The sequence below is a fragment of the Podarcis tiliguerta genome, assembly GCF_965153285.1.
Source record: "Podarcis tiliguerta genome assembly, chromosome: 1".
NCBI lineage: Eukaryota > Metazoa > Chordata > Lepidosauria > Squamata > Lacertidae > Podarcis > Podarcis tiliguerta.
This window is the reverse complement of record NC_139534.1, coordinates 102,650,867-102,673,402: the sequence shown is the minus strand read 5'-3', so window position 1 is coordinate 102,673,402 and position 22,536 is coordinate 102,650,867. Positions and strand designations below refer to the sequence as shown.

The following is a 22,536-nucleotide window of genomic DNA, read 5'->3' as shown; positions in this document are numbered from 1 at the left end:
TTAAAAGGTAAAGTAGAATAGATAGTAATGCAGCTGCAGAACCTGCCGTAGTTATGTTCCCTTGTCCTAGTGATCTGCTGGAGACATGCTACATAAGCCAATAGGCATTTTCTGTAAATCTAGACTGTCTGGTTGTTGAGGAGTCAGAGCCAAGGTCCTTGACTTCCAACTATTATCAATCAGATGAGATGCCCACTTTTGCCCAAGCTGTCTCTTCATATGAAAGTGTGCACTGCTGCAGTTGATGTTGCAGAGCTGTCACCACTGGCTACAGGCCCAGATAATACCATTTCTTCTTCTCCCAGATGGCTTACAGGTATTTGTGGGATCACAAGTGGGTGTGCATAGAGGAGGATGCTTTCCCCCTTCCTCAGGGGTGGTTTTGTTCTGCAAGGCTAAATGGAGAGCACTGATAATGAAGGAGCACAATGCTCTCCATGGGAAAGGGAAGGCTGCCACAGATCTGGTGTATTTCTTCATGTTTCATTCTGCTTAAAAGCAATCCTCTCTTAATGATGTGAGTATGTTTGTCCTGCCCAGTCTAATATTTTGACTGCCACACACCTAGCCTGTTTTTCTGGTGTTCACTCTTTGCTGTGTTTTTGTCCCATTTGGGATTGACTGAAAATGTAATCATTATTTACTTTGGGTTTCTCCACATTTCCTAACCTTGTGGAAAGCTAAGGACATGTTCATGGTATAAGAGCTAAGAGTCTGTTTATGTATGTGCTGTTTGCTATTAAGTTTTTGACATCTACTTAAGGAAAGACATCTCATACAATTTGTCATTAGAAAAAGCAGTAAAGTTACAGCTTGATCCTAACCATATTTACCTGGAAACAAATTCCACTGATCTTAGGGAACTTGTTTCCAAGGAAGCATACTTAGGATTAAGGATCAAGACATTTATGGCTCTGTAGTCTCATTTTTAATGTCCAGGAATAAGAGAGTCCTTACTCTTATCCTCCTGGTCTAGGATCATTATTTCCATTAAAAACAAACCCTGCAGACTCCCAGCACCTGGAGTGGTGAGAAACCTGAGGTCATACCTGAACCAGAGATTCTTGTGTGGCAGCAGGTTGCATTACTACTAATTGAGTCACAACCCCAGCTGTGTTTACCTATCTCAAGCCATTCAAAGTTAGCGATCTTTGTTCCGGTAACTATGGAGTGCGCTTTACTTTGAATTCATCAGTAACATTGGGAAGGGGAGGGGGGGAGTGAAATCCATCATTTGGCTATCATCCAAAATGGGAAGGGGGGATGCATGATGTGAGAGTCATTTTAAATAAAATAAAATAAAATATACCTCCTAAGTTCTTGAGTTAATGGGAATGATATTTAGCAATCAGTTATATAGAGGAATGGAGGTTTAAATATCAGTGGAATTAGGGTTAAGCCCAGATGGTCTATCAGATTAACTGACAAGAGATTGTTCTTGAAAACCCATATCCTCACCTGTTTATCACTGTGGAATGTTGACATATCGGTTACTTCTCTCATAGGGGTTCTTGTACATCACTTCTTCCTCCATTAGTTAAGTGGGCATCCTGCTCATGGATGAGGAAAATGTGTGTGTGCGTGCGGTGTGTGTGTGTGTGTGTGTGTGTGTGTGTGTGTGGAGAGGCCAGTATAGTTTTCCTAATTCCTAGAGTAGCAGGAGCAAAGGTATGTAGGAGAATGGCATTGTGGTGTTATGAAAACACACAAACACACTGAAACAAAAAACTAGAGGGACTGAGTATGGTGCATGAGTGCTGCCCTCATACTGCTGCCAAATACTGGCAGCAGAGGAGGGTACCCAGGAGCAAGGCCACATCCAGCACAGGCTGAAAGGAAGCAAGTCCACAGCTTGGTGGGAGAGCCAGGGTTGGCCCGAAACTTTTTGTCACTTGAGGCAAATGACAAAATGGCACCTCCTCAAGAGGGAAGGAAGAGTGAGTGAAGTTCTACATCAGGAACAATGAGGGGGATAAAGATCTACATTGGGAGCAAGGGAGGGTGGTCAAATCAAAGGCCATTGTGGTGGTGGGGGGGTCTGCTCTGAATTATGCTGGGTGTGGGTGCAGAGGCCATGAGACCCCAGGTGGCAGCCCCTGCTGTTTCCTCCGTAGGGGTGGGAGGAAGCCAGCACTGTGTCCTATTCACCAAGAGACCGCTGTAGAGGCCAAAGGGGGTGGCTGCCCAGGAGTTGGCAGATCAGGCTGCAGCCATCACTGTCTCTGCAGCAGCGGCCGTGACCAATGCATTCCACAGAGGCAAGATATGCTGTGGATTCTGCCACCTAAGGCGGTCACCTCGCCTTGCCTCATGGGTGGGCCGGCTCTAGGGCTTTGCTCCAGGTTCAGTCTCTGGTATCTCCAGGTAGAGCTGGGAGAGAACCCTGGAGAGTTATTTCCTGCCCTTTTCATGAGTAAATCATGGGGGAATAGAAGCATGCATGCACATAAAGGACGGTGACAGGCCCAATGATGTCTGCTGTCGTGTCACACCATGACAACTGGTGTGAATGAAATTTAGTGTGACGGGGTGGTCTCTCGATCAAAAAACCACCGTTTCATAATGCAACAGGTAATAATGTACTCTAAAAGGAGTATTAGAAACTTTGACAGAAGTACGAGCACTGTAACCAGGAAAACTAATGTGATGATCCTTGCATCTGAATGCACGTTACTGGCTTTGTTATTCCTGATGTGAAACTCCAGAGACAGGAGTAAGAGCATTGTGTTGTTATTACCAAAAAATGGGGTGCTTTTGGGAGGGTTTATGTGAACGTTTTGGATCGCCTCAAACCCTGTTTTGTGTAATGTAAATATCCACTCTCAAACATTCAATGGAGCCCTAATGTCAACTACCTTTTCAAAAGAATCTATCTTTCTAAAGTCAATTGAGGATGAAAATAGATATATTTTTATGCCAGTTACTTTGGCAGTTTATACTTTGGTGTGGTTAATACCAGAATTCTGCATGTCACTGATCTGAAACTAATGCTCCCACAACATGAAATGACATTACTAAAATACATTTAGTTTAAAAACCTTTGCTTTCTGAGGTTCCGTTTGGCTAGTTTCCAGAGGGCAACATAAGAATTCCTATTACGTTATCATAGGATCCTGCCCTTGGTTTTCCTTCAGAATTGGAAAGGAAGTAGCAATGCACTAATATGCCCAGCAGCTCCAGTAAAAGGGGGAAATTAACAAAATGTGAATCACCCAGTTATCTTCACAAATTGCTCTAGCTACCTACCATATGGGCCTATGCCCTGATTTTCTGAAAGCCCTGATATAGGTGTCTGTTTGTGGCTGTTTTCAGACAACAGTTCATTCCATTTTCCTGACATATCCTTACTTGATAATTTCTGCATTTTATGTGATCTTTCACACAACATTAAAACCAGTTCTGGAAATCTAGCAGAATCTAGGATAAGTTTAATACTCATTTTCATGTTAACTGCTTGCAGGAGAAATCTGTTTGCAACCCTCTTAAGCTGGAAAATCATGGGGCGGTGGTGGTTTGTGCTGTAATTTTCATCTGGTTTTCATGGAACATACCATGTGATGAAACTCGGGGTGATGTTTCAGCATACAATTCTTTCCTGCCGTTTTCATAGACGAATCATGGCCAACAGATGCATGCATGTGCGTAAAAGGCGGCAACATATTCATTGATGTGTCACACCATATCCACTGGTGTGAATGAAATTTAGTGTGACACAGTTCCATAACACAATGGGTAATGCAGTGTAAACACACAGAAGCGCTAGCATTCTAAACAGGAAAACTAGCACAATAATCTGAATGCAGATATTTTCACCTCTGCTGCCAGGTTTGAACTTAAAAGCAGGACTGAGAACTTGTGGCCTTCCAGGTGTTCATCCCTGACCATTGACCATGCTGGCTGAGGCTGGCTGGAGTCCAGCAACATCTGGAAGATCACAATTCTTTTATTTCAAAGGAACCGCTGACTTTTAGTATAGCATGGAGCCTCCCTTGGTTAAAGTCACTTTCCAAGTTACAGCCCTGTTTTGTCTGAGCTGGTCCTGAGGTGTGTGAAGGAGTTGTAAGTTGGTTGAGCATTGGGTTTGATCTTCCTTCTCCAGGCAATCAGGTCTGACCTCTCAGTCAAGGTCAATGATGTTAGCGCAAGAGAATAGGGAGAGGACAGAGTGCTGAGCTACGTAGGTAAAGGTAAAGGGACCCCTGACCATTAGGTCCAGTTGTGACCAACTCTGGGGTTGCGGTGCTCATCTCGCTTTATTGGCTGAGAGAGCCAGCGTACAGCTTCCTGGTCATGTGGCCAGCATGACTAAGCCGCTTCTGGTGAACCAGAGCAGCACATGGAAACGCCGTTACCTTCCTGCCAGAGTGGTACCTATTTATCTACTTGCACTCTAACGTGCTTTCGAACTGCTAGGTTGGCAGGAGCAGGGACTGAGCAACGGGAGCTCACCCTGTCGCGGGGATTCAAACCGCCGACCTTCTGATCAGCAAGTCCTAGGCTCTGTGGTTTAACCCACAGCGCCAGACTCAGGATCAAATCCCTGTCAGCGACATTGCTCACTGGGTAATCTTGGGCCAGTTATTATATAACCTACCTTTATGAGGTTATAATGAGGGTAAAATGGGGCGGGGCAGGAGAGACCAGGTGCACTGCCCTGAGGTCCTCAGAAGAAAGGAAGGATAAAAAATATAATTGAATGAATGAATGAAATACTGAAATTCAACTTTGCTCAGGAATTCTAGGCAGAACTTAGGTGTCTGATTTGCTGTAATGTAATGCCATTTCATTAAACAGCATAATAGAATAAAGATCATCTACCTAGAGGCTAAATTAGTTCTTTAAAAAAATGTGTGTTAATCAAACGTTGCTAGAAAATTAAATCCTTCACTTAAGTTTAGCTTCCCATAGCCTCTTTCCAGCATGCATTTCCTAGAGGTTAATTTGTTTCTGCTGCTGCTTGTGTAAGGTGACTGACAGAAAAGAGGAAGGGGCTCAATTTATATAAGCTTGAAGGTGCAGGGAGAAGTTGTATACAAAGATATTGCAAATGATCAGTGGCCAATTTAAGGTGGGCATAGGAACATAGGAAGCTGCCTTATACTGAATCATACCATTAGTCCATCTACACTGACTGGCAGGGGATCTCCAAGGTCTCTCCTTTGGTGTCTCTCCCAGTCCTACCTGGATATGTTGGAGACTAAACACAGCTTCCCCACAAGCTGGCTTTTACTTGAACTGGGGCTTCTAGCCCACCCTTTTTTTGACACTCCTTGCCAGTCCTCCTTATCCAAGGGGGAAATTCCCTTGTGGTGGAGTTCCCATTACACAGGATCTGATCCCCATACGCTGCTGTGGGAGAAGATGTTAGGCCTGCCTTCAGCCTTGCGATTTGCCTCTGCTGCCAGCTACCCAAGGCAAGTGGGGGGGGGGCTTGGGAAAGGGAAGGGGTAGCAGGGAAATATGAACAGCAGTTTCACTGGGACATTGTGAATGTGTGTTACAAACACCCCCAAAAACCAATTTATTGACTTTAATAGCTACTTTGAGCATTATTTTTTTATGGAAATACAGACTATAAACCAAGGTAGGCCACCTGTGGTCCCCCAACTATTGCTAGACTCCAATTCCCATTATCCAACCCAAAGACCAGGCTGGTGGGAGCTCATGAGAGTTGTGGTCAACATCTGGAGCGCTGCAGACCCCCATCTCTGATATATACAAACCATGTTGTTGTTTGTTGTATCAGGAGAAGCTCAAACCCTAGCTGTATAGGAGCAATATTTGGTGACTGAAGCCCATGAGCAGCAAAAATAGTTTCCTTTCACATATGATGATTTAGACCTTTAAAGAAATCATTACTCTTTTCATTATATTAATATACTCATATTAGTACATATTTGAGATATAGCTCAAAATGAAAGTATTCCTAAACCATGACAAAAAACACACTGAGGGACTCCAAGCAACTCTTAACTTCAGTGAAAAACCCAGGTTCAGGCTATGGCAAGCCTTTGTTTGAAAGGAAACTATGCTTCATAGAAGCTCTGCTTTCAGGACTGGTGATCAGCCTTGATCTGTTCTTCTGCACCTAATCTTCTGCACCAATATTCTAGAATTGTTCTGAGGATTAAAAAAAACCAGATGAAGTGAGCACCAGCCCTACCATTAGGCAGAATGAGATAATTGCCTCAGGTTGCTGGTTCTGGGTGGTGGAACAACAGTGGCTTCATCTCAGCCATTATCCTGAGTACCCTCAACATTATATTGAGCTGGGGTATTGTTTAAGGACTATTGTTTGGGGGTGCAGTTGCTGCTATTATTAATATTATTAATAAATAATAATAATATGATTTGTTTTTATTTTAGATCTTACAATTTATGTGGAAATAGTTCCATTTGGTTATGTATTTTTTGATGTTTTATTTATTGTTTATGATTTTCTGTTGTGTTTTTCCCCCCATGTTCTAAACCACCTTGAGCATGGTTTGAACTATAGAAAGGCAGCATACTAATAAAATTATGTATGTATGTATGTATGTATTATGTATACATGTATGTATGTATTCTCCTCAGATCTATGTTACCATAGGCTTGTCATGCATCTGCTGAATGAAACTGCTGTCCCCAAGTGCAAAGGAGGATGCTATCCCATTATGAGCACTGAAGTAAAATTTGACAGCCAGTCGAGTAAGCTTCTGTACATGGAACAGTGGTGGAGGAGACAGAATATTGTCTTTTGCCTCAGGCAGCAAAATGTATTGGGATGGCCCTGGATGAAGACATAGAGTAACTCCTTCCCATGAGCTGTTAGGCAAGGACAAGAATGCAAATCAAACTTTTATGGCTTGGAAGAAAATTTTGTCTCAAGTGTCTATTTTCTTGGCAGACATATGGAGAGGCATTTTCTATTTTTTATTTTTTACAAAATCTCTCCTCATACTGGCTGCAGAGGATCATGTTTGTGTTGTATCTCTGCATGTCTTCTGTATAAAAGCAGATAATCATTTAGTCATGCCCAATGAGCTGCTATTTATGTTGGCTTTGTGACGGGTCTTCTGATGAAGCCAGATGGTTGTAAACCAGCTTGTGGAATCACTGTGCATTACATGAGCCTGATGCTAATCTACCCTAGTCTAGCTCAAAATGAAAAGTCAATTACAGTGAGTTGATTTTAGTTTATTATATCATCTGCATTGTAAGTTTGGACAGGAGCCTAAAGGCCTTTGGAGACATTTGGCCTGTTTTGAAGAAATATGGAATGATAACAACAATAACTATGGTGCTGCACAGCTAAGATTAATTGACATTATTTCCTTGCATGCCAAGATGGCAGCTCTTCTTTGCTAGGGCTGGAACGTTTTGACTGATCAAAAGAACACAGATAAAGAAAACATTTCAAAAAGGGAATGAAACTTGCTGAGGCAGGTTGGCTGTTCAAAGAACACATTGTAAGGTGTTTGAAAAATAAAATCTACAAGGACTGTGACATTATGTAGTGTGTGTGTCACCGCTAATCTAGACAGACAAGTCCTGATTTTAAAAAACAGCAGCAGGGACCTCTATGCATTACAGGATGGGTTAGCTTTTGATGGAAAGGACTGGGAAAGTTCACAACAAAAATCTTTAGTGGTAAAAATAAATGATAAGGCTCTGGCTAGAGTAGGGTGCGGAAACTGTGGCTCTCCAGATGTTGTTGGCTTACACAACTCCCGTTAGCCATGCTATCTGGAAGTGATAGGATTTGGAGTCAAACAACAACTGGATCTGGGGAACTGATCTTCAAATTCCTGATCAACTATGAAGCTCCTTGGCTGGTCATGAGCAAATAATAATAATAATAATAGTAATAATATAATAATAATTTATTATTTCTACCCCACCCATCTAGCTGGGTTTCCCCAGCCACTTCCAACAGAAGGTTAAAAATACATTAAAACACCAGTCATTAAAAACCTCCCTAAACAGGGCGGCCTTCAGATGTCTACTAAATGTCATATAGTTGTTTATTTCCTTGACATCTGGTGGGAGGGCATTCCACAGGGAGGGTGCCACTACCAAGAAGGCCCTCTGCCTGGTTCCCTGTAACTTCGCTTCTCGCAGTGAGGGAATCGCCAAAAGGCCCTCGGCGCTGGACCTCAGTGTCTGGGCTGAATGATGGGAGTGGAGACGCTCCTTCAGGTATAGTGGGCTGACGCCATTTAGGGCTTTAAAGGTCAGCACCAACACTTTGAACATACTGGGAGCCAATGTAGGTCTTTCAGGACCGGTGTTATGTGGTCTCGGCGGCCACTCCCAGTCTAGCTGCCGCAGTGATTCTCTCCCTCTCCCTCTCTTTCTTACCTATCGCAAAAAGAGGCAAAAATGGCATGTGGCCAAGTCAGGACATTTGGAGAGAGAATAACCACCATAACTAATAGTATATTAAAATGCTTAACATAAGAAGAGCCCTGCTGGATAATAGCAAAAGCTATTTGTTCCAAATGCTTTTGGGAAGTGAGTGCTTTTAATGAAAGGGCTGGCGCCACGCTGTTTTATTATAGTTATTTGCATGGTTCTAATAAATTTTATATATGTATATAGTTTTACTTCTACCAATATTTAATTGCTTCTTAATTATTGTTTTTTCTATGTTTATAGTTGTTCTCATTTTTATATGTCAGCTGAGGAAAGGCAGAGTATAAATTATTATTATTATTATTATTATTATTATTATTATTATTAATAGTTTGTGACTGATAGACATCCATGCTGAATGTATAGGACCTGATGGGATGGAGATAGTGTGCATTCATCCCCCTTTCCACAGGTAACAACTGTCATATGATTGTGCTGTAGTGGTTAAGAGAGATAGATTCGTAATCTGGGGAACCGGGTCCGCGTCTCCGCTCCTCCACATGCAGCTGCTGGGTGACCTTGGGCCAGTCACACTTCTCTGAAGTCTCTCAGCCCCACTCACCTCACAGAGCGTTTGTTGTGGGGGAGGAAGGGAAAGGAGAATGCTAGCCTCTTTGAGACTCCTTCGGGTAGTGATAAAGCGGGATATCAAATCCAAACTCCTCCTCCTCATTATTAATTATCTACATCATTATGGAGAATATGTAGCTTCTATGCACATATTGTTACGTGGATTATGACAAGCTAGGCCCTTTCCATGATTTTTTCGACATATAAATGCTCTCCATGAAGCAAAAGCATAATGTTGAAAAAGTCCTTGAACTTCCTGCTTCACTCAGAAGCTGTGCATGAAGTGTTGGGTGGGGGTTGTCGTGAATATTTTAGTTAGTAACTAGTCCATATGACATGAGCTTGAGTATGTGTCCGTAGAAATGAAAATTCAGATAAAAGCAGCTCTAAGCAATGTGGCCTTGTAAGCAAGGGAAATTGGGACATGTAAATGCTTTCTGCCTGTATATTTGGAAGTGCAAATCAACTCAGACAGCATCTTGCACCTGCAGTTATATTTGCCTAAAGTGAGCTTATTTAGACATTGAGGTTATTTTTTTTAAGTGCAAATTTGGTACTTTTAAGTAATCTAAAATGCAGTCACCAATAAGTGGAAATGCAGAAGTGTTTGCAAACTCCATTGCTGTGTGTATTGAATTAAGGTAGCCAGAATGATAAATTAATATATACAGTCATCTTTACTGCCTTTGGGGCTTTTTATTTAAAAGTAAGGTGGGAATAGAGGGACGCGGGTGGCGCTGTGGGTTAAACCACAGAGCCTAGGACTTGCCGATCAAAAGGTCGGCGGTTCGAATCCCCGCGACAGGGTGAGCTCCCGTTGCTCGGTCCCTGCTCCTGCCAACCTAGCAGTTTGAAAGCGCGTCAAACTGCAAGTAGATAAATAGGTACCGCTCCGGCGGGAAGGTAAACGGCTTTTCCGTGTGCTGCTCTGGTTAATCAGAAGCGGCTTAGTCATGCTGGCCACATGACCTGGAAGCTGTACGCCGGCTCCCTTGGCCAATAAAGCGAGATGAGCGCCACAACCCCGGAGTCGGTCACGACTGGACTTAATGGTCAGGGTTCCCTTTACCTTTACCTTAAGGTGGGAAATAGTACTCTATTAATCAAGTCTCCACAGTGACTGTATGTAGATATGCTGATGCAAAAATAAAATAAAATACTTCTTTCCAGCGAAGGCTGTCAATCTGCAATGAAACTGATTCCTTCCTAATCCGTTCTTTTGTGATGATATTAAATAGCTTAATTCTGTGTCATGTTGTCATTATACTCAGCATACAATTGCAAAGGTTTGTCTTTGGTGACGTCAGAGAAAAGAACAAATTGCTGTCATCCTCTCTCATAACAAAAGTTCCAAATGCATTTTCTCACATTTTTCTGCGTGAATAGACCTAGGTGTGGTGCAATATTTAACCAGTGGCTGTTTCCTGATGTACCTGTTATGCAAAGGAAAGTTCTGTTAGCAAAAGGCCAGAAAAGAATCCTTCTATAATTTTTGCCCTAGTGTTTGAACAGCTAAAAATGCCTGCTGAACGTTCATCAAGTTCTGACAATCTGAGTCATAATGAGACATTTTTCTAGTTTATAAGCTTTGGGGAAATTTCTTCTGGCTTGCCTATAACTGTTTCTTATTGTAAACAGAAAGACAGGGAAAAGCCAAGTGGGGTGTTTGTGTATTTGTGTGGCACAGACAGCGGAAATTATAAAGGTGGCAATTAACACCATAATGGAAATTAACACCATAATGAATATATCCTCCAATTTTTGTATGGGACAAAATGCGCTCTGTAGCAGTCTTTCCTTAACTAGTGCCCTCCCCTATTTCAACATCTTGAGATCTTTTGGCTCAACCCTATTGATTTCAAATCAAATTTTTGTCCAGTTTTTCATACCCTGGTTATTTTAGTGCATTGGCAACCCATCTCAGGACTTGGATACATGATTTTCATGTAACATGTAGTTCACCCATGAGTCAGGTAGCATTGCATCCATGCTGACTCTGTGGCAGACTCAAAAAGTCTTGAGAACAATGGGGATGATGGGAACCATATGGTACAAAACTAACACATCTACTCCCACCATAGATATTTGGCTGCTCATCAGCTAGGAACATAGGAAACCGTTGTACCAATAAATACATTTCCTAGCCAGTTACTATTTACAGATCTAACCAGTTAATCATTGTTCTGTCAGATAACCAGTACTACGGGTTGCCTAGGGCTGAAAAACTAATAAGCTCCAGATTCTGTCAAAATCAAGCACACTCCTTGATTTTTACCTTGACACCACACTTCATCTACCAGATTTTACAATGGTCCCACCCCAGATCTGCCAGATTCCTCCAAGATCCTGGGTCTAATTCCTAACCTAGACAGGGTCATGTGTCCAGCATGACTAAGCCACTTCTGGCGAACCAGAGCAGCGCACGGAAACACCATTTACCTTCCCGCCAGAGCGGTACCTATTTATCTACTTGCACTTTGATGTGCTTTCGAACTGCTAGATTGGCAGGAGCAGGGACCAAGCAACGGGAGTTCACCCCGTCACGGGGATTCGAACCGCCGACCTTTTGATCAGCAAGCCCTAGGCTCTGTGGTTTAACCCACAGCGCGACCCGCGTCCCCTAAAGTTGACCCATAGCATTCACAGTAAGAATAAACCAAGATGACAGGCCTCAGTTCTATTGTTCGATATATTATTACAACAGAATACAACCACTGCCATTTTCTTTTCTGAGGAAGTAAGAAAAAAAATCTATAAGCTGAAATTCGGTACAAGATGTGGATTTCTGAACCACTAATGAATACTCAGTATTTGCTGCAGAGTACACAGCTGAGGTCATAAGACCCAAACCATACTTGGCTACAAAAAATATGTAGATGGAGTACTGCAGGCTAGAGGGAATAAGATTTGAATTTAGTTTGTACACTTTTTTTAAAAAAACACACACACCAGGCAATTGTTTCCAGTTTCGCTTTCTGTTGCTGAAGAGAGGACAGTGTTCTCATCTTTCCTTCTCTTGCTGAATCTATTTATAGGTGTGTCGTGAACAGAACAGGCAGCCAAAAATTAGCAAGGGTTTTGAGCAAGAGATTGAGGGGTGATTAATAACTGTGGAAGGGAGACTCGTTTCTCTGCAAAAATAACAAAGTCACATAGGATGATGGCGCGCAACTACTACTTAATCTGACCCATATGTTGTAAATATGGCCATGACTGTCATTCCAAATAAATTAGATTGATGCTGATTATTCATCCGTTTGTTGGCCAACCCAGTGGTTCCTGAGCCAGTTCTGAGCTGGAATCTTCCAAAGTAGTCTAAAAATATATTTCATTAACATCCTCACTGCTTTAGATTGATCTCCTTTTGCACATTATATGTGTCCTTCTCCTTGGGCTGCCCTAAGTGTCTTTATTTGGGGAATTTAGAAAGCCAGTGTGATGTAGTGGTTAGTGTGTTATATTAAGATCTGGGAGACTTGGGTTCAAATCCCCACTCAGCCAGGAAGCTCAGAAGGTGACTACGGGCCAGTGACTGTCTCCCAGCCTAATATGCCTCACAGAGGCGAGGTGAGGATAAAATTGGGAGGGAAAGAAGCATGCATGCTGCCTTGAGCCCTAAGGAGGAAAGGAATAAGTAATAAAGTTATTATTTTAATGGGCATATTATAGCATGAGTATTATGTAATGTGTATACTCTTCTTGAGTATAACTTCTCTTTGCATTCAGTGGAGCACAGTAGACATGCTGTCATATTTTCCTATTTTGCTATCTGATATTGAATGTGAATTTTTGAATACAGAATTCAGTTTTGAATTTTAAATGTGAAATTTCGCCTTTAAAATGGTTGGCATTTCTTTGTTGATTTGACACACATTCAATATGAAAGCCACTATTCAATTAAATTATTGCACTGGTGCAAGGATTAGTACTAATGCAAAAGTATTTCTTCCCTCTCCTCACCCTGTGCATGCCCCTCACTATTGCCAAATATGCTCTGCAAGGCTGGGGAACCCCCAGAACAGATTTATGGGGTGGGTGGAGGATGGGAGAGAACCTTTCATTGTGCTAGGAGAAAACCTTGCACTGACAGAACACTCACCTTAGTGTCATGTTGAGTACAATCCTGTATTTCACTTGCTGTTGAATATCACATGCTGTCAAATACTAAGGATTGGGAAACACTTCCGAGCGCTCCATTTGGAGAACAGCCTTTACCAAAGGTGTCATGGGCTTTGAAGACCCTCGAACTCAGGACGAAAGGGAGAAACGTGCTAAGAGGAAGGCACGCTTGGCAAACCCTCACCATGATCAACTCCCACCCAGAAACCAATGTCCCCACTGTGGAAGGAGGTGTGAATCCAGAATTGGCCTCCACAGTCACTGGCAGACTCATTGTTAAAACCATGTTTATGGAAGACAATCTTACTTGGCTACGAGTGATCGCCAAAGAAGAAGAAGATTCTTTTCTGACAGCTAACAAATACTGTCTGATACTAATGCCAAATGGTCTGATTATATATAAGGGTCTGATGACTTCTGTTCCAGTGTATCTGAAGAAGTGTGCATGCACATGAAAGCTTATACCCAAAACCACTCAGTTGGTCTCTAAAGTGCTGCATTTTAATTTTTAAATTCTTTTGGAAGGATTCTTTTAAAGACTTTCTTAGATCATACAACTTTTTTGAAGACTTGATTCTTTTAAGGGAGTTTTTAGGTTTTTAAGAAGAGTCTTTTAAACTATCTTTTTATGGAATTATTTTAATTTTTTTTTAGTACGGCAGACCAGCACGGCTACCTACTTGAAACCAATTGGTCTGATGCTGTTTGATACTAGTGCCATTGCATAACATAACTATTATTGCACGTCTGCAATCAGATATGGTCAAATATTTAAAGGAAATACAGGACATCAGAAACAGGCATCAAATATTCAATGAATATTTCGTAAATTTGAACAGAATATAGAGAGTATGTGCAGAATAGAATGGATATTAAACATATTCCTTAGTTTGATGTAAAATAGCACCATGTCTGACGATGCTGAATGCCAAGTACGCAGAGTATTATAGCTGAAAGTACTGGAATACCAAACAGCAATGCACAATACACAAACCTTTTAGCATTAGGTATGCGTTCAACTGTGTTTGATTAACTTCTGAAGAGGTATTTTGTATACTTTAAAAGAAAGGATTACATTCATTTTCACTATAATCCCTTTGCTTATAAATTTCCTAAGTGACTATCTGCAAATTGAGATGTACTTTAACTTGGCCTACATACAGCTAGTAATGAGTGGAATGGTATTAAAAAGAACCCACAGCAAACTGGTTTTTTGTGTTGTTTTTTTACTTATAAATAATGTGTGGTTTATCTAGGCTGTGGTCAGACATTTGAATGCAGCAATATAGGAAATGTATTGCTAACTGTGGAATAGCCTGTGAACTAATCTTGCGGATGTTAAAAGTACACATCACAGATGCTTGCCTATGTTCCTTGATAATATATCATGTCAGTGATGCACCAATTTCCCTTGAATTTGGATGTTTTTAAGATTGAGATCTGTTAAGGTTAAACTAGATATACTACCTAATATCTCCCCACAAAGAATTTATAATAATGGTAGCAGTAATTGACTTTTAAAATTACAGTGGTACCTCGGTTTACTAACTTAATCCATTCCGGAAGTCCGTTCTTAAACTGAAACTGTTCTTAAACCAAGGCGCACTTTCCCTAATGAGGTCTCCCGCACTGTTTTCCCTAATGAGGTCTCCCGCCTTCCACTGTTTGGATTCCATTCTTAGACTGAGGTAAAGTTCTCAAACCAGGACACTATTCCCATTTTGTGGTGTTTGTAAACCGAATCATTCTTAAACAGGACTGTTCTTAAACCAAGGTACCACTGTATCATTGTTGTCCATAATGTTAGTAGTGGCAGCAATAGTAATAGCTATGCTGTTCCATTAAAATAAATAAATACAAAAGCAACAGCGGTATACCTTTCCAATAAAAACAACAGGCCCTTCCCATTTCTAATGAAGTGAACCCAACATAATAAGAAAATATTTTAGCTGATTCTAATAAAAGGTATCCTACCAATATTATTTTGTTGTTGTTTTGTACTAATAATAATATAGTGGTACCTCGGTTTTCGAACATAATCTGTTCTGGAAGACAATTTGACTTCCAAAACGTTAGAAAACCAAGGTGCAAAGGGCAGTCCTGCAAATTTAATTTAGAAACACCTATCGGACACCGTTCAACTTCTGAGGCACATTCAAAAGCGGAAGCATTTACTTCCTGGTTTCGGTGTTCGAAAACTGAAACATTCAACTTCCGAGATGTTCAAAAACCAAGGTACCACTGTAATAGATCTAGCAGAGGAGGTAGATTTTTTTGTCAACTCCATGTTGCCCTATAGTCCCCTGTGATCCCCTCCCTTGCTGTTCTAAAAAGTCCCCCAACCCTGTAGATTAACTTTTCAGGGGAAAGGAAGAATCTGTGAATGTCACAACCCTGCTGCACTTGCACCAGCAGAGCATCTCCGTGAGCAGAACTCCACCCATTGTAAACCTGGATCCATCATCAAAATTGCATCCAGGTTGTTTGTTTCCCCCTTTAACGAATCATAAATTATTATTTCAGCACTATATGGGAATCATAGAGAGAAAGAGGGGGAGGGAGAGAAAGAGGGGGAGGGAGAGAAAGAGGGGAGGGAGAGAATAATTTTTGAAGTTATTTGCAACACGGTAATAAACATACAAAAACAATAGCCCCCCTCCATCCCCCACCAAGCACCCTGGCGTCAGCTTATGAAAATTAATTTAAATCAAGGTGCCACAATTCAAATATCCATGGAAGCATTCCTATGATTTACTCAGATATGCACTTTTCACTGTGTGGTGTATTTTTAAGAGCACTCATCCGGTGTTGCCAAACTGAAAAAGTATTTCTAACATCAGTAATACTGTACATTTCACACCAGACATTCTGTGCATCTTCACTGGCAGAACTCTGCAACTCATCTAAATCCAGTGAACCCCTGATTCATGCAGGGCAAGGGAACAGGGCCCTAAAGGTACTTTCTGTCATTGTTTCAATTACAGAAGTATGTGGGTAACAGGCTTGGATTTGACAGCAACTGAAGAAAGAGGATATTATATGCATGCCTTCAATCAGCTTTGTATTTGATCCTTAAAGGGAAAATTATGTGAGAGACAGGGGAGGAAAACAACAAACTAAGCAAGATCCCAATTTCAATATAATTTGGAGAAAATAACTGATTTGGGTTGGACATGTTGCCAAAATGGATGACTCAAGGCTTCCAAACAAGAAATGGAAACCAGAAGGGTGCCTAAAGCCTTAAAGAAGAACAAATTGGGAAGATATGATTGACTGTAATGTTTCAAAATCAACTATTGCAAAGACGAATTTGGGTGGCTGCCCAGAACACAATTGAATGGTGATGTTCATTTAGATGCTTAATGCTGAAACAAAATAATGCATTTTAACTGTGCTTCGGTTAAAGCTGCAGCTGTTAACTCTTTCCATTTCGTTGAATGTGTAGAGATGTGGTGACACTTTCTTGTCTTCTCTTTCATGCTGAAATTCGGAACACTTATCTATATCGCTGGTGGTGCTGTCCTCTTCCTTGAACAATAGCAAAAATGAAGGAGAATATAGAAGGGAGAATCCTAGAATTTGTTATGGGACCTTGAGACCTAGCCATATCTTGAGCGCCGTAGCTGCCCTCATCACCATCTCTGTTGTCCTCCATGAGTTGCAGGGATAACTGCTAAAATGGGAGGCCTTCTTTTTACCCACAAAGGTTCCTTGCGCAATTTAGAACTCCCAACTTCTAGGCGTCTAAATCACACAGGGACCCAACACAAGCAGAGTAGTCTACTCACTGCAGATGTTCTGCCCCCAACACACCAAAGGAGCTGTGGGACTGATGGTGCTGGCACACTGGAAGAGCTGAGATCAGAGGCCACACCTCATGTTTACACCCCCGTGTGATGATAATTGGGGGGGGGGGGTTGCCTGAATGTCATTGCTACTAATGCTGTAGCCACTATATTCTTATTAAGTATAAATTCATCAGAAGTGTATTTTCGTCAGAGGCAGAGATGGTCTCTTTTTTACTTTCAGGCAGAAAAGAAGTCTTTCCTCCCTTCTGGAGCCAAGAACTAATCACTTGCCCCTTGCCTTTACATTTGCTTCTTTCTTCACGCCCACTTTAGTCAGGTGCCATAAAATAACTACTGCAGGACACTTGTATGCATTCAGCATGGCCTGGCCCTACCATTAGACAGAGTGAGGCGGCTGCATATATTATAAAGTATCATACAATACTTTATTATTATATACAGATACTGCTAACTTTAATGACATCCCAAGCCCACTAAGTTAAGAAGAAAAGAAAGGGGAGGCGGGGGAACCAGATTTGGAAATAAATTACGGAGTAACTTGAAGAGCAAATTAGAGGAAAAGTAATTGACCCCCCGCAAAAAATTTTTTTGAAAAAAATACCATGTTGAAATGTAAATATTGAGCTGGCTTTCCATAAAGTAATGGTTTAGATCTAGAGTTTAGACAAGCTTCACAGTTTTTTCTGAATCTCCCCTCCTCACTCCTCACTGAAGTCTCCTGCACGGTCACATTCCAGCGAGTCCTCTGACCCTTAGGACAGGAGCAAGCGTAACTGGCTGCACCAGAGAACAGAAATAGAGAAGCCCAACAAAAATGACCAACAGAACACCATCACGTGAATTTAATTCCTCCTCTATGTCACATTCTTAGATTCTATTTATAACTCTGCGCACCAACATTTCAGCATAAACCTTCATAATGAAAGTTTGATAAATAATAATACAGTGGTACCTCGGGTTAAGTACTTAATTCGTTCCGGAGGTCCGTACTTAACCTGAAACTGTTCTTAACCTGAAGCACCACTTTAGCTAATGGGGCCTCCTGCTGCTGCCGCGCCGCCAGAGCACGATTTCTGTTCTCATCCTGAAGTAAAGTTCTTAACCTGAAGCCCTATTTCTGGGTTAGCGGAATCTGTAACCTGAAGAGTATGTAACCTGAGTTACCACTGTAATAATAATAATAATAATGAAACTTTGATCAGTAATATTTTGTGGGCCCAATACAACTGTGGATGGAGGATATATTTGATTCAGTTCACAGTTAAATTTGAACTGATCCCTTCTAATGTGAACTGACCTACCTAATTTGCACTTTTCTGAATGTAAAGTGAAATACAGCTATCCTTTGAAATTCACACATGCCTGAATTTTGTGGGGCAGTTCTCCATCCAAAAAAAGTATACAAAAATGCTTAGACTGAGTGGAAGTCTGCATAAAATGTAGGTATTCATGAAAATAACAATCACAGATGGATATACGAGATATATGAGAAGAAATGATCACTAAAATCTCTGAGATCATCTATAGGAGTGATTGGTTGTCCCCCAGGTTGGCAAGGCTTATCAGCACAAAACTGAGCCTTCAGTGTCATTGGCCCAGTCTTATGGAATGCCCTTCCAATAGAGATTCAGCATGGGTCTTCAGTATTCATTTTTTAATTTTTGCTAAAACTGTTCTATGCCACCAAGGTTATACTGACTATTAAGGGGACAGTCATCTGATAACCTGTGATCTACGATTTTGGTTTTTTATGTGTTTTTTCTTGATTGATTTATTGATTGTGTGTGTGTGTGTATACATATTTTTAATGAAGATATGGTATGCATATTAAAAATAAATAAATAAAATGCTGGTGTATTTTCATGGTGTGTTTTCATGAGGCTGCTGAGAAAATGTGGCAACCTGGACACAAGACAAGGAAAAAACTGGCAGATCATCACTATCTACAAAAACATAAAATGAAATAGATGGTGCAAAAAAAAATGACAGTGTTTTTGTGTGGTTGTCTTCTGACACGTGCTCATGTGTATGAATAAAGATTTCTCTTCTGAAGCCCCAAAATCTATTGCTTGAAACAGCTGTCCCAGCTTACCTCCCAGCAAGGCTGCTTCTGCAGAAATATCTGTAAGGACACGACTCCCATCACAGGATATCCTGGTTATATCTTGGGCAGTTTTTGGTTTTCGTTGCTCACAGCTCATGTGCTTTCCATTATTTGCTGTTTCCTATGTTCCTAGATCAAATGCACATTTTCTTTTCCCTCTCGCCACATGCACTGACTTGGTCTGTCTCTTGAGGGGCACAAGTAGACTTCAAGTTGAACCCTTGTAATGCAGGGCCAAAGTCAATTCATAGATGTTGGAGGTGCAGACAAGACAGATCCGGTGTGTCTTACGCAAGCTACGATCCATTGATGACAAGTCATACAGACCTTCTGGAGGCAAGGTGTTTGAGGGAGAGAATTTAATAGAAATCTGATTTTCAGCAAGGCAGGTGATGAGCTGGGTCTGTTGTGCCTTTACCAGCTCACTTACACTTACCATCTGCTTTCACTCCTTCCTTTAAACAAAATCTATTCAAGCTACATGTAATTCCTCTAGCCATGCCGGATACAAAATGGTGGCAAAGACCCACATGAGGATTGTATATGAGTACTCAAATTAAAGGGGGATGGGGAGAGCTCACATTCATATGTTCCGCTTAGTAGACCACAAGCTTAACATGAGTCAACAGTGTGATGCAGCAGCAAAAAAAGAGCAAAGGCTATTCTAGCCTGCATCAAAAGATGTATAGCGTCCAGATCAAGGGACATAATAGTCCCCTGTCTATTCTGCCTTGGTCAGACCACACCAGGAATACTGTGTTCAATTCTGGGCACCACAATTTAAGAAGGATGTTGACAAGCTGGAACGTGTGTAGAGGAGGGCAACCAAGATGATCAAAAGTCTGGAAACTAAGCCTCATGAGGAACGCTTGAAGGAGCTGGGTATGTGTCAGGAGTGTGTGCAGGAGCCAGGCCCTGTGACCAGTAGGGCTTAGCAGGACTGGGGCTTTCATAAAATCATAGAATCATAGAGTTGGAATAGACCACAAGGGCCATCGAGTCCAACTCCCTGCCAAGCAGAAAACACCATCAGAGCACTCCTGACATATGGTTGTCAAGCCTTTGCTTAAAGACCTCCAAAGAAGGAGATTCCTAAGTTTGTTCTCAAGAGGCAAGGCGCTGCTGCACAGGTGAGGCCGATTGGTAACTCACAGCACCTGGTGGCAAGAGCCGGGAAGGGATATAAGGTCAGAATTTTCCTTTGGCTCTTTGCCACAGCAACACGCTTCCTGCCTTTGGCTTCTTGACTCCTTGCTTCCTGATCCTCGGACCCTTGGCTTCCTGACTCCTGGCTTCCAGACTCTCGTTCCCACCTCGCCATCTTGCCCCCAGTCCTGACGTCCTCTGCCAGGACTTCGACCGCCCGTAAACCGGACCATGACAGTATGTTTAGCCTGGAAAAGAGGAAACTGAGAGGAGATATGGTAGCAATCTTCAACTATCTAAAGGGCTGTCACATGGAGGATGGAGCAACCTTGTTTTCTCCTGCTCTGGAGGCTAGGACCTGAAGCAATGGATTCAAGTTACAAGAAAGGAGATTCTGATTAGACATCAGGAAGAACTTTCTGACAAAAAGAGCTGTTCTACAGTGCAACAGTCTACCTCATGAGGTGGTGAACTCTCCTTCCTTGGAGGTTTTCCAGCAGAGGCTGGATGGCCATCTGCCATGTGTGCTTGAGTTGAGATTCCTGCATTGCAGGGGAATGGACTAGATGGCTCTCGAGGTCCCTTCCAAGTCTACAATTCTATGATTGGGAAAATATACACAACTCTAACTGTGAAATTAAGCCACAACTGTTCCTGCAAATTGAATTAAATTTTGAAGGAGCCTTCTAAACATATGCCTTTCATTCCCCTCTCCCCCAAATGGTTATATCTGTGTGTATGCAATAGCACTTTCCATTCATTAAAGATTTTCTATTGAAAGTCTACCTACCTAGATAGTAAACAATTAATGAATGACATTTTTCTCTGGATAAAAAGTAGTATGGTTTGAATGTGGGACTAGGACCTAGAAGACAACAATTCAGTTCCCCAATCATTCCTGAAGCTCCGTGGGTGACTCGATCCCCAGCCCCAGCCTAATCTAATCTAATCTAATCTAATCTGTTGTGGCGATAAATTTAGGTGGGAACCATGTATTTAGGGTTGCCATGTTTCAGAAAGTGATAATCTGGACACAAGTCTTTTGCTTTTTGTTTGCCAAACTTGTTGAGCTTCTTTAAAGGAAATTCTCCAAAATCTACACTTCCAATATGGGTTGCCATATGTCTGGATTTTCCCATGCATTTAAGCAATTTCCACCAGGACACTGTTTTTAACGGGCAAATCCCAGCAATGTCAGGGAAATTCTGGCTGTATGACAACCCTACATATATGACACCTTGAGTTCCTTGGAGGAGGGGTAGACTATAAATGTAATTATAAATTGTAATAAATACTAAGTCCCACTGGATAGTATCCAACTAAGTTTTACTTAGAGTAGACCCATTGAAACCACCATGTCTTAATTTTGATGGGTCTACTCTGAGTAGGATTATTATTGGATAGTATAGCTTCCAGCCCTAATCGATATACACTGCGTGTTGAATTTGTGTTTACTTTTTGCTTATTCTTTCAGGGGTCTAGACTCAGATTTGAGCCATGTTCCTCAAATAATTCATTTCAGTTTTGTCCTCTTGAAGTCAGTGGCATTGTCTCAGGATACGTAATTTAAGGACTGCAGCAGTAGTTACACAATCGGTATGAAAACAGACCTTCACTGTTGACAATAAGGGCTGTTCTGAATAATTAAGACTGCCTTGAGATTACTATAGTTGTTTTATTCTGAAAAGAAAACAGGTTTGCCACTTGGCTAATGCTCATACAGTACATACCTGAATAACCTTTTCTTTTTCTTCTTCTTTCAATAGATTGTTCGGTTTCTACAAAGGTATACTCCCTCCAATCTTGGCTGAAACTCCCAAAAGGGCAGTAAAGGTATTATTCCACTAATATAATTCACTATTGTTGTATAACATATGACAGGTAACATATGAGATAACACCAGTAGCAGCTGATGGGGCTGGGACATTGTTTAGGTGTGTTTGTTGCTGCTATTATTGATATTAATGTTTTGTATCTTTATTTTTTAGATCTTACTGTGATTTATGTGGAAATTTTTCAATTTGGTTGCAAACTTTTTGATGTGTTTTGTTTATGGCTTATTAATACTTTTGTTATGTTTGTAATTATGCAAATCCTTTCACGTTGCAAGCTACTTTGAGCATGGTTTTAAGTATGGAAAAGTGGCATACAAATTAAATTATGATTGTGATAGGGCAGCGGTATTCTGCTGACCTTCTGTTGCCCTCATTGCTGCTGCTCACCAAGATGTTGAGGGGAAGAGAGAAGGCAGCGGTGAGGCTGGTGTGGTGCAAACCACTGGCAGACCCAATCTAGTTTTCCTGCCAGTGCATTTGCATGCAACGACCTCATTGCCCTTTTGCCTTCTACCTCCCAGTAAGCCATGGCCACGTGGCCAGGCGAAGGTCAAATGAA

The 22,536-nt window shown here is 41.5% G+C and overlaps 1 protein-coding gene across 3 annotated transcripts in view; it reads left to right on the top strand.

Annotated features, from left to right (window-relative positions):
- SLC25A21 (solute carrier family 25 member 21) overlaps window positions 1–22,536 on the top strand; it is a 259,816-nt gene that overhangs the window by 214,094 nt on the left and 23,186 nt on the right. For all 3 annotated transcript variants that reach the window (XM_083453189.1, XM_083453188.1, XM_083453187.1), the window contains one exon: window positions 21,909–21,975. In XM_083453189.1, the coding sequence (XP_083309315.1) occupies window positions 21,909–21,975 (67 nt within the window). The remainder of the gene's footprint in view (window positions 1–21,908; window positions 21,976–22,536) is intronic.